This window comes from Arachis stenosperma, chromosome 5 (assembly GCF_014773155.1).
Source record: "Arachis stenosperma cultivar V10309 chromosome 5, arast.V10309.gnm1.PFL2, whole genome shotgun sequence".
NCBI classification, from domain to species: Eukaryota; Viridiplantae; Streptophyta; class Magnoliopsida; order Fabales; family Fabaceae; genus Arachis; species Arachis stenosperma.
Genome location: NC_080381.1, coordinates 13,275,482 through 13,291,606, shown reverse-complemented (window position 1 = coordinate 13,291,606; position 16,125 = coordinate 13,275,482). Strand labels below are relative to the sequence as shown.

Below are 16,125 nucleotides of genomic sequence, written 5' to 3'. Positions count from 1 at the left end.
CCTAGGCCTCCTTCATGTTTCAGAGAGCATAGGGTCTTCCAATTAATGGCATGTATCTTTCTTCGATTTTCATTATCCCCCTAGATGAATCCCCTTTGTAGCTTTTCTATCTCTTGGCACACACCTTTAGGACTCTTTCATGTTGCACTTCGAAGTTAACACTAGGACTGATCACCGCTTGAGCTAGAGTAATCCTTCCTACTAGAGATAGGCATTTTGCTTTACAGCCTTTGAGTTTGTTTTAGACTCTCTCCACCACTGTTCTAAAATTGTCCTTTACTCTTCTATTGTTATTTATTAGCGTACCCAGATATCTTCCTAGCGCATTTCTCTCTTTAAACTCCGAACATCTTAGAATGTCCTGTCTTGATTGTGCAGAGACATTTTTGGAGAAGGCTATGGAGGATTTGGCTTAATTGACTTTAATTCCAGTTGCTTGGTAGAAAATTTTCAAAATGACCTTAATCTTTGACATTTGGTGAGGCAAAGTTTTCGCAAAAAGAAATAAGTCGTCTGTGAACATGAGGTGTGAGATTTTCGGACCACTCCTTCCCACTTTGATGGGCTTTCAATTTTCCTTTTGTACCTCTTGTTCTATGTATTGGGATAGCTTATCCATTCATATCACAAAAAGGTAGGAAAAATGTGGTCTCCTTGTCTAACCCCTCTAGAGGGGATAAAACTTTCCATCTTGTTTCCATTCTAAAGAACTTTGTAGTTGACCGATTTGACTCCTTGCACAATAATATTTGTAAATTTAGTTGGTAGCTTGAACTCTTAAAGCCTTGTGTTGATAAAATCCCAGTTGATTCTGTCGTAAGCCTTTTCAAAATTTATCTTTATGGCCATATATCCTTTCTTCACTCTCATTTTTTCATCGAGTGCATTAGCTCTTTTCCTATCACAATGTTATTTTGAATGTTTCTGCTTGGGATGAAGCTTGATTGGTGAGGTGAGATCATGTCGTTGAGAAGAGGTTTGAGCCTTTGGATAAGAATTTCGGTGAAGATCTTGTATTGAACATTACATAGGGCTATGGATATGAATTGTGATATGAATTCAAGGTGTTGAATCTTAGGAATTAGAGCTAACAGGGTGGAATTTGATTCTCTGATGTGTTCTGGATTGTTTTAGCAAAACTTTATGTATTCACAGGTCTTCTTCTCCAAAAGGTTCCAGTTGTTCTTGTAGAATGCCGTTGAAAACCCATCTTTCCTAGGAGCTTTCAAGGACCCAATGCTGTGGAGCTCTTTTTTAATCTCTGAATCCGTGGGCGTATTATCAAGGAGCATGCAAGCAGTAAGGTCCAAATTAGGTAAACAAGGGTTATTTAAAGTAATAGGAGAGCTAATTACCTCTTCTTTATAGAGATTGATGAAGTAGTCCGATATGTGTTTCTCAAGTTGGTCTTCTTCCACAATCCAATTTCCTTGCTAGTTTCGGAGCTTTAAGATCTTATTCTTTCTTCTTCTGATAAGGGTTTTTGCATAGTAGAATTTGGTGTTTCTATCTCATTTAGTAATCCATTGCTTTCTAGACTTCTGTAGCCAAAAATTCTTTTCTTTGTCTAGCAACTCATTTAGGTCTTCTGGAGTGTGCTTTCAAGCTATTCCAGAAAGGAGTTGTTGTCATAGGATTGGTGTCTTTGTATACCAGTGAGCCTATTCAGGATAATTCTTTTTTCTTTAAAAAGGTTTTCAAACACTTCTTTGTTCCATATAATGAGCTCTTTGTTGATATTATTGAGGCTGTTTGGGAACGAGTTTTCTTTCTCCTAATATTGACGAATAAAACTCTCATACTTTGGATAGGATGCCCACATGAGTTCGAATTTGAAGTTCTTCTCTCCTCTTCTGGGGTTCCCGCTACTATCTTTGATGAGAATGTGATGGTGGTCCGAGTTCGATCTCGGGAGGATATGGACAGTGGCTTCTTGGTGGGAGAGGTACCATATTAGGTTGGCAAATGCTCTATCGAGCCTCTTAAAGACTCTCTCTTGCCCTTCCCATTGCGGCCCCTTCCAAATGAATCTAGATCCTATAAATCCGAAATCTATTAGCCCGCAGTTGTTGATCCAGTCAGCAAAGGCCCTACAAGCTCTAGTATCAATGGTTCCTCTTCTTTTTTTTAGGGTTCTTTAATTTCATTGAAGTCTCCAGTGAGAATCCAAGCTTCATTCATGTTATTAGCTATGTTTTGGATAAAGGGTCAGAGGGTTCTTCTATTTTGTTGCTGGGGGCTAGCATAAACTACCGTCATGAACCAATTCTCTTTGTTAGGGACTTCAACTCTGGTGTGGATATATTAGGGGTGTGATTCCAGCGTGGTAATTTTTATGTCGTCATTATTCTAGCAAATTTAGATGCCTCCAGCAAAGCCTTGTGCCTATTCTATAATAGCGTGATTAAAACCCAGGTTTTCAATGGTGTTATTAGCTCTCTCACTATTGATTCTAGTCTCAACGAGAATGACAATATCCGTTCTATACTGTCTAACAAGTTCCTTTAGGGTGCACTTGAAGGCTTGACTGGCAGCACCCCTCACATTCCAACTAAGGATTATCATCATAACTAAAAAGATAAAAGAGAGGGTTGGCTAGTGCAATTGCATGTCGACAACCTCGTTGTCCTTCAGAGCACTGATAGTTGGTGTTTCAAAGTCCACACCTTTTACCAGGTTTGCTATTTCCACATCCATATCTGAATTATTCTTTGGCATATCTGGGTCTGGTGGTTTCTCTTCCTTCATATTTTGTTGAGTTGCATTGGTTGGTTGGTTTTGTTCTGTGGTAGTTTCTTGGGTTTCATAATCAATGTTGTTCTAATTTTCTTTGTGTGTTTCTTGTATAGTACTATTATGGTTTTTAGTTAAGGCTTTCTTATGACTGCTGTGTGGATCATTTTAGTGCTCCTTTTGTTTGCTTACTGAATGTTGATTCTGGTTGTTGATCTCTCTGGTATTGATTTTCTTTGGTGTTTGCTTATTGTTTTGCTGTTGATTTTTGCCTTTCAGTTTCTGGTTATGTGTCGTCTTATTTGTGGTGGTCTGGTGGTTGTTGCTACTCTATGAAATTCCTTATAGTTGTGCTTGTTGTTCCTCACATTCCTAGTAAGTGTCGTCAATTTATAGGATATTAAATCTTAATGAGTTATCTCTGCTTTTTCCTTTCTCTACCATTTTGCTTGTGCTTGCTCCATTTTTCGCTCCATCTTCTCTAGTTTCTTTTCTAGATCTTCTTTGTTTTTAAACTACCATCCAAGGACCAAAGTTGGTGATTGTGTTTTGCTTTACTTCCTTTTCTTTCACTTTCCTACTGGCTTCTTCCTTTTTGTTATCTGCCACTTGGTTGGGTTGCTCCTTTAGTTCCTGATTGTTACCATCTGTTTTTCAGCTTCATTCTCCTTTTCTTTTTTAGTGCCACTAGACATTTCTTTTTTCTAGAGGCAATACTTTTGTTCATGGTCTATTCGGTCACATGTAAAACATATTTGGTGTATACCTTCGCATTCAATGTAGTAGAGTTTTCCATTAATCATGTACCTTCCTAGTAAAGCTTTGTTAAGGTCGACCTCTACACATAGTCTAGTGATGAGCGGATAATTTATACGCTTTTTGGCATTATTTTTAGTATGTTTTTAGTATGATCTAGTTAGTTTTTAGTATATTTTTATTAGTTTTGAGTTAAAATTCACTTTTTTGGACTTTACTATGAGTTTGTGTATTTTTCTGTGATTTCAGGTATTTTCTGGCTGAAATTGAGGGACCTGAGCAAAAATCTGATTCAGAGACTGAAAAGGACTGCAGATGCTGTTGGATTCTGACCTCTCTGCACTCGAAGTGGATTTTCTGGAGCTACAGAAGCCCAATTGGCGCGCTCTCAACGGCGTTGGAAAGTAGACATCCTGGGCTTTCCAGCAATATATGATAGTCCATATTTTGTCCAAGATTTGATGGCCCAAACCGGCGTTCAAAGTCACCCTCAGAATTTCCAGCGTTAAACGCTGGAACTGGCACAAGAATGGGAGTTAAACGCCCAAACTGGCACCAAAGCTGGCGTTTAACTCCAAGGGAAGTCTCTACACGAAAATGCTTCAATGCTCAGCCCAAGCACACACCAAGTGGGCCCGGAAGTAGATTTTTATGTCATTTACTCATCTCTGTACACCTTAGGCTACTAGTTCTCTATAAGTAGCACCTTTTACTATTGTATTTTCATCTTCTGATCTTTGGAATCGTTTGATCTTTAGATCTTTTGATCACTTTGGGAGGCTGGCCATTCGGCCATGCCTAGACCTTGTTCTTATGTATTTTCAACGGTGGAGTTTCTACACACCATAGATTAAGGTGTGGAGCTCTGCTGTACCTCGAGTATTAATGCAATTACTATTGTTCTTCTGTTCAATTCCGCTTGTTCTTGTTCCAAGATATCACTTGTTCTTCAACTTGATGAATGTGATGATCCGTGACACTCATCATCATTCTCACCTATGAACGTGTGACTGACAACCACCTCCGTTCTACCTTAGATTGGGTGAATATCTCTTGGATTCCTGATACACGATGCATGGTTGATCGCCTGAAACCGAGCGCTCGCCTGACAAACGAGCCAGCCATTCCGTGAGATCAGAGTCTTCGTGGTATAGGCAAGAACTGATGGCGGCATTCAAGAGAATCCGGAAGGTCTAACCTTGTCTGTGGTATTCTGAGTAGGATTCAATGATTGAATGACTGTGACGTGCTTCAAACTCCTGAGGGCAGGGCGTTAGTGACAGACGCAAAAGAATCACTGGATTCTATTCCGGCCTGATTGAGAACCGACATATGGATAGTCGTGCCGTGACAGGGTGCGTTGAACATTTCCACTGAGAGGATGGGAGGTAGCCACTGACAACGGTGAAACCCTTGCATAAGCTTGCCATGGAAAGGAGTAAGAAGGATTGGATGAAGACAGTAGGAAAGCAGAGAGACGGAAGGGACCAAGCATCTCCATTCGCTTATCTGAAGCTCTCACCAATGGATTGCATAAGTATCTCTATCTTTATCTTTATGTTTTATTCATATACCACCTATACCCATTTGAGTCTGCCTGACTAAGATTTACAAGGTGACCATAGCTTGCTTCATACCAACAATCTCCGTGGGATCGACCCTTACTCACGTAAGGTATTACTTGGACGACCCAGTGCACTTGCTGGTTAGTTGTGCGAAGTTGTAGTGATCACAATTTCGTCCACCATCTAGCAAATTTTCTTTTGCAGAGATGGGAGGTATTGTAGTCAACCTTGCAAGTTCTTCCGGCGAGATCCCCTATTTTTCTGAATATCTTGTTGTAGAGCTCAATAGAGAGTCCAAACAATCTGATCTAAGCAGTTATTTTACCTATAGTTGTGCAAGAGGGGTTAAAGTTGGGCTCTTATAGTCTCATCGCTAGGTAGTGATTATAGATCTTCCACGGACCATCCAAAAAGGCGTGGTCAAGATCATCTTCGGCATAGAATTTGACTAGGAAAAATTCGTTTCCTAGGTCTATGATATCGATACTATCGAATCTGCTCCACATAGCTTCTAGCCTCCTCTTCATCACTGCATAGCCTATTTTCCTTCCAAGTAGTTTGACTATAAGAGATTTCCACCAAAGTTTCCATAGTTTTCCTTTCAGTTTTTTCATTGATGATGATGTTGAAAAGTCCATCACCCATGTTTTCTACTGCAAGCTCTGCCTTTTCATTGTTGTTTTAACTATCTTTTGTTTTGACCTCTGTAGATCTTGGGACCGCTTCAATATCGCTGTCCATATCTTCATCGCTGTCATTCAGGGAGTCATCTTCCAATGGGTTCCCTTCCATTTCCATGTTGGCTCCTCGCACCATGCTGGCATATGTCTTCATTCCCTTACCTAGTTCAGATGTTTCTTCTTGCATCCAATCTTCTACCCAGGGCACTAGTGCACTTGTCCCTGTGAATCCTTGTTCACCTTGTCGCACCTTCTTTACACTGGGTTGGAGGAGGTCACGCTCTTGGTCTGTCGGTTGATGGTCGCCCGGAGAAGACTCCAGCCTCCCTGAAACGGTCATGAGGCTGTGTGTGCTTGGGGGGATATGGAGTTGTACGGAGAGCACGCTAACGGCTAGAGTTTTTCACTGTATTGCGAACTTTAATGTCAATGATTTAATTCCCAAAATATAAATTGGGTTATCCACTATATTGTGGACTTCAAGATTCGGCAGATTAGTCTGGATCAAAATATTAGAACTATGACCGGAGAAATCCGCATAGAGGCTAGAAAAATCATTCCAGTTTACCTGAAACAAAGAAAAGTACATTCCCACTCCTTACTAAAATATGTACCTCGAAAGGAGACAGTTATCTAACATTATATAGAAGACAAAGGGTAACCATATTCCTAAACCCTAATCAAGATGAAAATTTTATCTCAATTCTCAAGTTAGTACTAAGATAATTGGTGTGTTGAGTTTATAAAATTGGATATCAACACGTAACCTAATAAACAAACTTGATTACTTGAAAGTTGAAATACATTTCAATTTAGAAAATCGAATTCAACCTCAAAAGCAAAAACTAAATTAAAGCATAAATATTACCAAATAACCAATATATATAATTTTAATGCACTAACATAGTAAATTTTACACAATCGTCTAATTACAACCATTCTTTTGAATGACTATTCACCAATCACCAATCAATGTAAAAACAATTATTTTTGCTAACATAACGGCATGCATGTGTAACTGCATCAAAATTCAATTATATATATTATGGAACATATATATGCAGATTATAAACACAATTACGGCCTTCATTCTTCATTATCATTCTTTTGCTTCTGCACAAAAGGAAACAACTGGGGCTACAACATACAAAAATCACACACCTGCATATACCTGATGACAAATATGGTAACATAGTGCATACATGTCGGGGTGTTTTCAAAATAAATATCAGTAATGCATATTATCAATTGAGGGATATATAGGATCTGTATTGCTTAAGAACGAAAAGCACTAAAGTTCGGGGTAATCAGATAATCTATATCCACATCCGAATACCTCTGAGAACCACACTGTTAATGAGTTTTGTTTGCTCATTGAAGAAGTTACAGGTAATGCCAATTTACAGGAGAGAGTTATTATGCATTTAATTTGAAGGAAGGGACCCTGCTTTCTCAAAATACTCCTTCCCCTCAATCGTCCTCTTACTCTTTCAAAAGCATAATCCTCTACCCTAACCTTTGTGGACTTATTGCAAATAAAACTAGTTACTATACTTTGTCATCATGGAACCACCACCTCGTCTCCTTCGGCGATCTCCCGTTTCTGCAGTTCTTTACATAGCGATCATTATCTTCCGGGCGTTGCTTTACAGTTGAGCTTGAAAGCATTGAGAGAATGCTGATGCAGATGGAACTAACTGTCATAGCTGGGGACCATGAATCATATAATATATCTGCATGGCATAGGGCATATTAAATATCAGCAGATCAACAAAAAAGCAGAACTGAGTCTAGAAGAATCTAATCTTCCTGTGTTGAAATGGATGGGATTTCAAAGCTGGTCCCCTTACTTTACAATCAAATGTTGAAATATGAATAAGACTACCATCAAGTATGGTGAAATAGATCTCATCAAACATCATTCTCAAAAGATAAAAGTAAAACCAAACTAATTTTTACATAATTCACACTTATGATAGACGGGCATGAATTGACAATGGAGGAAACAATCCATTGGTAACTTCAATTATTACCACTTTCAATGTTATTTGTTACTCTTCACAATGTACATCAAAATCATAGGAACAGAAAAATAAAGGACAGAGAATAGTAGCCTTCTAAGCATTTCAAAGTTGTATGGACGCCCGGGCCCTATTAGAATCTTCAGACACAAATATCTAAGGTTATTAACTTCTAAAAAATTGGTTTTAATTTGAGTAAAAATTTGCTTCCACAGGTATCGGTGAAAACTTAAACAAGTAAACAAAGCATCTTTCCGAAGCATTAAGCAAGCAATTATAACTTGAATGCCAAGAAATAAAGGGAAAGTCCGAATCAATTTACAAGCGATGAATTATTTGACGGCAACACAAGTGTCTGAAGGAAGAGCTAACAGAAAAGCAAATGGCAAATAAACATAAACGTAAAACATACCAAAACCCTGAAAGAAAAAGGTAACCCATAACATAAGTAAAACCATTGACCAATGGAAAATGAAAAATAGTGATCACAAAGGCATAGCATACCTAAACAAATATGGCCGTTGCTGTAAATATGAGGATGCAGTGGAGCAGGATGCAAAAATATGACCTGTTAAACAGTTAACAGCAGAAGTAGGAACATAATAGCATCGGTGAACAAAAGAAGTAGCTAAAAACTTGGTGAAATTATGCAAGTGAGGGCCAAAAGAACCACCTGTGGAGCTTCCATGGGGTAATTCTCTGGAAAATCAACCTGAAGCTGGTAGGTCTCATTAGCGTAAAGTGTGCCAGGAGCTCCAGAGACTTCAATAACCCACCTTCCAAAAACAAACAAAAACACAAAGCAAAAGGGGCAAAAACAATGTAAAGGAACAATGGTGCATGCATAAAGGACTGATAAATTAACACAAAAACGGTGGAAATTAATAAAGGAAGCAGCTTTGAAAGGGGCATCAGGGGTCAGGAGAGGAAGGGGCCAAAAATTGAAACTTTAGGGTGTAGAAATGGAATTTAAAGGGAGAGAGGGGGGAAGAAATAGAATTGGATACCTTTGAAGATTGTCGGTGACTTTGTGCTTGAAACCAGTTGGGGGATTGACCTGCCACTCGACAAGCTCTTTCTGAAGCCTATTGCAGGCAATCTTACTCAGATTCTGAACCCCAAACCCAAACCCAACCCCCAACGAGATTAGAAAACAGAATTAAGAGCGAGTTAGAGAGAGATAGAAATAAAGGAATCTGAAGGAGAAGAAGAAGAAGAAAGGGGTTAAGAACCTTGCGAGCGGTAGCGGAGGAACTAGTCATGATTTGCGTTAAGATGATGCAAAAGCTGTTTGTGAGAAATTCAATTAAGAAGGAAGTAAAGAGAGAGAGAAGAGAGAGAGTGAATAAATAGTGGGATGGGAGCTTTGACGAAGTGGACAATACTACCGCTGACGACGCTTTGGGACCTTTTTTTTATTTATTTAAGCTCAATATTTTCGTACAATTGTCTTAATACTTAGATCCAAGGTTCAGAAAATCGGACCGGTCATCAAACCGTTTTAGTCACTGGTTTATTGGTTTATTGGTCTAACCGGTTCAACCGGTGGTTCAACCGGAAATACCGTTTAGAGTAGAATAATAAATAAATTATAAATACACTTCCTAAAATATAATTATAGTCTGATATAAATCTTAAAATATCTTCGAAATTTAAAACACTACATAAAATATCACCAACCAAATACATATGATCTTATCAAACTCCAAACTCAAAAGTTAAATAGTAATAAAAGCATATGTAAATATTAAATCCCAACATCATGCCATGATATGCACTTGAAGAAGTGAAATATATAATAAATCACTTTATTTGAAATTTCATGATATTGATTACTGCTTTGGTCATTCTTCTCGGCCACTTATATTTCATGTTGATCCCAATTCACCTTTCAGCAACATAATAATTTTACATTTTTATCAACAACATAATTCATGTTAAGCAAAAAGATGTTCTTCAATTTATAACGAAGAAGCTAAGGTATCGTTTTAGATGTTTATAAATCTCAAAGTGACTACAAATTAAATTAAGGAGCAACTAAGAAACAAAGAAATAAATTAAATCAGGATTATAGTAACAAGTGTATATATATCAATATCAAGATAGTGCATTTTCAATATTTATAAACTTTAAAGTGATATGTTGAGTTTCATAAAAGAAAAAGAAAAAAGCATATGTTATATGTTTGACATTAACAATTATGCAGAACAAATATGCAAAACCGAGTCAGTTTCTAGCATTAACAAAGTACAAAACATTAACAAATTTGAGCTACAAAACAAAAATTTGAGCAACACACAGAAATTGAACTACAAACACAAATTGAGCAACACACAGAAATTCTGCAGCAAACCAAGTTACCAACAAAGAGAAATTGAGCTGCAAATCAAGTTACCAAGGTTCAGAAATTGAGCTGCAAACCAAGTTACCAAGAAACTCAAACACAAATTGAACTACAAACACAAATTGAGCAACACACAGAAATTCTGCAGCAAACCAAGTTACCAACAAAGAGAAATTGAGCTGCAAACCAAGTTACCAACAATCAGAAATTGAGCTGCAAACCAAGTTACTAACAAATAGAAATTGAGCTGCAAACCAGGTTACTAACAAAGAAGTTCACAGAGGCAAAGAACACATATGAGCAGAGGAAGTCAGTTCACAGAGGCAAGTTGAAGTTCACAGAGGCAAGTCGAAGTTCACAGAGGCAAAGAAGTGAAGAACAAAGATGAGCAGAGACGAGTTACTCACCGCGCGACGATGAAGACGATGGGACGGGGCAGATGAAGACGAGGCAGACGGCTGGCTACTGGGCAGGGAACCGGCGAAGAAGGAGGGTTACTTGGGCTGACGACCAGGCGACGGCGGTTGCGCTGTTGACCGGTGACCGCGGCGACGAAGGAGGGGGCGGTGGCAGGCTAGGGTTCGGGCGTGGAGGCTTCTCTCATTCTCTGTTCTCTTCTCTCACGAAGATGAACAACACACATAATTAGGGATTCGGGGGAAGAAACGGGGGGTGCTTGGGGTCGCCGGGTCAGGGTGCTCTTCGGGTCGGGTCGGGTCGGGTTAAGGGTTTTTTATTAGATAATGAAACAACGTCGTTTAGGCAGAACCGGCCGGTTACCGGTTCGGTCCAACCGGTCGATTTTTGGCCGGTTCGCCGGTTCGTCGCCGGTTCTTTTCAGGACGGTTTCTGCAGGAGGACCGGACCGTTTGCATTGCAGGTTCACGGTTAAACCGGTCGAACCGGCCGATCCGGTCCGGTTTTCAGAACATTGCTTAGATCATAATTGAAAAATATTAAATAATAATTTAATTAAATTATTTAATTATTTTTTATTAATACTTTTATATAAAAATAATTGTATGTAAATTTTTTTTAATTTAATATTTTTTCACACACTCTCTTTTATCGATAATATATTCATATTTATATATTTAAATAAATTTTTTAATATAAAATTATTTATTTTACTTATATAATAACATGTCATTGATTATTTTGTATAAAATTAACAGTATATAAAAATAAAATTTTAAATAAATAATTAAATTTTAAATTATTTATATTTCAACGTTATTATGCAAACGAAATATATATATATATATACACATATTTTGTATGCGAAAAAACTATATTTAATTATTTATCCATATTTCAAAAAAATTATATTTACATTTATATCGTTTATGTTTTAAACGAGATATGTGGTCTCTAGGATTCACAAAATGTACTGATTTGGTCTCTAACTTTCTAATTGTACTATTTATATCTTTCAGATTGGAAAAAATGCACCTAATTGGTCATTTCTCCCTTTTCTGTCCAAACTCTTTTCCAGCGGCAGTGATGTGGCAATTTTTTGCCATGCTGGATATCCCAATGGTTACATGACGTGACTATCGTAAGTTTGTAACTCAATGTGGTCCCTAAGCCCCTTTTTAACCCTAACTGCTGATGGAGTAGCGTACCACTTCTTCTTCTTCCCTGTTCGTTTGCTTCGTTGTTGCTGTATTAGGTGGAACGATAGTTGGACGTCCAAATGAGGGAGACGGGAGTTCTATTCTATTCGATCAATACTTTTACCACTTGAAGAATATACCTCAGTTGGGAATTTGAAATTGATGTCATCCAATATACTCTCCGCAGGCTCATTAGTTTTCTGGTAACCATAATATCTATCTTCCCAGGTCAAAGTCCTAAAACGACAAGGCTTATGTGATACTCCAGAAAATTAAACGTAAACAACTAGCTTAACTTATTGAAAAATTACCACATAAAAAGACAACTCTACTCATTTCAGCACAAACAAACACAAAAGACAGCATAACAAATAGCCCCGAAACTGACATGAAAAAACGGTGGTTAAGCTTCCAAAAAACAGCATACTTTCACTGTGTACCATCACAAAAGCCCTTCAACAACTGATGAGTCATAGAAGTGGCTTCCATCTGTTCTATATTCTCTTTTTACTAACACTTTTGAGAAAAAATGTACAAAAATCACAGTCCAAATAACAAGTTTAATGTTCAAAGCACACAGACAGACATAAACACAAAACACCTAGCTTCCTCTGTATGAACCGTAGCTTGTTTCCTCCAACACAAAACTATGGGAAAATAAACGTATAGAGCCGTACTCTCACAATTAACAATCACTATAAAGGGATCAAAAGTGCACTTTTCTGTGTCATTTTCACAAACAAGTTATGTGCATTCAATTTTTCTTTAAAAGAAGAATGAGTCAAAATTGGGATTCAAGCAAGAAGAACCAACACCTACATAACCAAAGACCAACAAAAAGTTGGTGAAGTCAACTCATGACCTATAAGACTATAACTAGTCAACTATAGAAACAATCACCCCCCAAAAGAATCAAAACTCTTTTTTTTTTCTTTTTTTTTTCTGCTTCAATTTTCTCAGCAGCCAAACAAACACGTTTAACAACAATCAAACAAACAAGATGCTTAACACTTATCTCTACTATGACTACGAAACCAAATCATTTTCACTGTGCACAAATTTATTAAACTCCATGGTTATCGAAAGCTCTGGCACTCGTGAGGCTCTGCTGCGACTTGGCGTTCTTGTCGTTGATCGAATAGAACTCTCGTCTCCCTCATTTGCACGTCCAACCATCGTTCCACCCAATACAGCAACAACGAAGCAAACGAACAGGGAAAAAGAAGAAGAAGTGGTACGCTACTCCATCAGCAGTTAGAGTTAAAAAAGGATTTAGGAACCACATTGGGTTACAAACTTTCGATAGCCACGTCATGTAACCGTTGGGATGTCCAGTATGGCAAAAAATTGCCACATCACTGCCGCCGAGAAGGAGTTTGGACGGAAAAGGAGGGAGGGACCAACTAGGTGCATTTTTTTCAATCTCGATAACATAAATAGTACAATTGAGAAGTCAAGGACTAAATCGGTGCATTTTTGTGAATCTCAAGGACTATTTTAAGATTTAACTCGAGATATGTATATGTTTATATTGTTTACATTAATAATAAATTTACGATATTGAATAATTAAAAAATAGAGTTTATAATATAGTTTAACTTAATTTAAAAAATAAAATAAAAAAACTATTTATGATTTGAATTATATATTTTAGTTTCTATTTTTAATCTAATTTTTTAAATGATTATAATTTATATTGTATCGATTTAAATAATGAATCATAAAATTGATTATACATATTTATAATATCGTCAAAAAATTCTTCGAATCATTTTTTTGGCACATCTTATCAAGTATATACTAGGGTGGCAATGGGTAGGGTAGGGTAGGGTTTGAACCCAACCCTAACCCTACCCGCGGGTTGAGTTTTTAACTAATACTCAACCCTATCCTATCCGCGGGTTGAGAAATACCCAACCCTAACCCTATCCGCGCTCAACCCGCGGGTATCCGACCCTACCCGCGAGTTGACAAAAAGAAATATTATAATGACACAAATATCTTATAAATAACACAAGTATTCTTGGTTCAGTGGTTAGGAATATTTTGCACATACTTAAAGTCCTTGGTTCAACTCCCATATGTAACATTTTTAAACATATATAACACATAGTATAGGGGGTGCGGGTAGGGTTGAGGCTCAACCCACACCCTACCCGCTCCGCAGGCCATTCCGCTCCGGTCGGGTTGGATACCCGCGGATATCATATAGTTAATAATAATAATTTTTATTCATAATGTATCATTTTTTTTTAAATATCAGATGGTATATAAACAAAGTAAATTTCAACCTTAAGATTACATAAAAATATCTAAAAGGAATCCTTTTTCACTTCACATGTTTAACCGCTTTAGAGGGAAGAGTACACTCTAATATTAATATGTAATTCCAATAAAAACATCCAATATTTTATCATAGCATTAGCATGGTTGTTATTTTATTGTTATCCTCGTTATTTTTCTATTTTATGATAAATTGTCACACTTTCATCCGATCAATAGTTTTTTAAATAAATATAATTTCATTAATATAATATCACAATCTTTTTCATCTTATGCTTTTATAGTTTATAAATAAATAAATAATACAAAAAAGAAATGAGTTATTCTCGTAGTTTCTTGAACACGACCTTAAAAAGTAAGAAACTAACAAATGTGATACTTTCGGATTAGTTAAATTAAAAATTAGAAATAAAAAGAAAGGTATCTGGAACCAAATAAAATCCTAATTTGTTTTGAATGCTCTAGTAACGGAAAGTATAAATAGATTTGACACTGATTAATTCATATATATTTTTTTTTCGGTAAAAATTAATTCATATATATATTAGAATATATTCTCATATTTAGCCATAGCCCAATTGAACGCCCCAGCTACCATATTGGGCTAATTTTTTTAGTAATAAAAAAAATTGTGTGTAATTCGATAACATAGTTAATTAATGTACTTTTTTATATAATTTTATTTATTTATTTAAAAAAATAAATTGGACCTTCAAATTTTAATGTTAAAAGGTAGATTTTTATAGTATATAAATTAGAGAATTCGATGTAAAGTAAATCGGAGGCTCCGATTTGTACATTTTAAAAAATTTTCAATGTTAAAATATAAAATCTGACTCAAAATTGTATATTTAAAAAATTTTAAAATAAAAAAAATTAAATCTAACTCTGAGATTTGTAATTTTTTTTAGAAAAAAATAAAAACCACGAATTTGACTTTTAAATTTATAGTATCTGTACAAAAAAAAAAAAAAACCAAATATCCAAATTAGTAAAAAATACCAGCGGAACTCCATCACCAAAATATAAAAAGTGACCATATTGTATATACTCCTTGGAGTGTGAGCATGTTTCAATCGTCACTCTCAAGTCTCAACTTAAGCATAAACACAAGCCTTATTATATAGGCAACTATTTAAATAAAGATGATAAAAATATTTTTTTATAAAGATACTTTATTTAAAAATATGATTTATTTAGTTATGTTTTAAATAAAGATAATAATTTTATAAATATTAAAATTTAACTATACAATTCATAATCTAAAAATTAAAAAAATATTTTCACATAAAAATAATTATAAAATCTTCATTATAATATCATACTTATTATATAACTCATCCAACAAGAATGAAATCGAACATTACTAAAATAAATAAAAATTAGGGTATTGGTGAAGCCACCTAGTTAGTAGTTAATTAGTGTCTTATATTGCAATTTGTATAAAGTTTTTGGTAAGTGATTAATACATGACAACTGATGTGGCCTAAGGTCAGTAGAAAAATTGGGGTAATTTGTTGGTGTTAATAAAGTATTAAACCCACTATTATAAGTTATTAATTTTGTTTACCGTTTATTCAGGAAAATAAATATTAACCATTATCCGGTTGAAAATCAAATAGAGGCATCTATCTAAATATTTTATATTTTGCATTGGCAGCACAAATATTCTTTTCTTATATTTATTTTTCCATTGCAATTTACAGTAAAGTAGAGTGGTATATTAAACTACGTTTAGAAGAAAAACTAAAATTAAAAGATAAAAAAAAAATTAAAGACAAATAGTTAATTAACTCTATGTATTATATTTGGTTTAAGATATATATAGAATTAAGAGAGAAATTCTAATTTGTTTTTAAAGAGGGATAGAATTAAAATTTTAAAAAAATTAAATAAGAGTATTTAAAAAAAAAATATTATTAAAGCTTTAGTTGTTATTCCAAAAAATTCAGTTTTCTATATCCTTACTTTTTAGAAATATTAAAAAGACTGAAATTTTATATTTCAAAATTAAAATTTTAATTTTAATATTTGACCACCAAACATGATAATTAAATCCTAATTTTTCGATCTTAATTTTTGCAAACAAACCATCGTCCTTACATAACAGACAAAAGGGTGGCGCCA

At 35.6% G+C, this 16,125-nt stretch overlaps 1 protein-coding gene across 1 annotated transcript; it reads right to left on the bottom strand.

Moving 5' to 3' along the window:
* Nucleotides 1–6,619: 6,619 nt before the first annotated feature.
* LOC130983212 (probable ubiquitin-conjugating enzyme E2 16) lies at nucleotides 6,620–9,162 on the bottom strand. The gene is given in 6 exon segments (XM_057907404.1): nucleotides 6,620–7,320; nucleotides 7,322–7,467; nucleotides 8,260–8,323; nucleotides 8,429–8,531; nucleotides 8,763–8,866; nucleotides 8,988–9,162. Coding segments are annotated over 6 exon segments (492 nt in total). The 5' UTR covers nucleotides 9,018–9,162; the 3' UTR covers nucleotides 6,620–7,275.
* Between the last annotated feature and the right edge of the window lie 6,963 nt (nucleotides 9,163–16,125).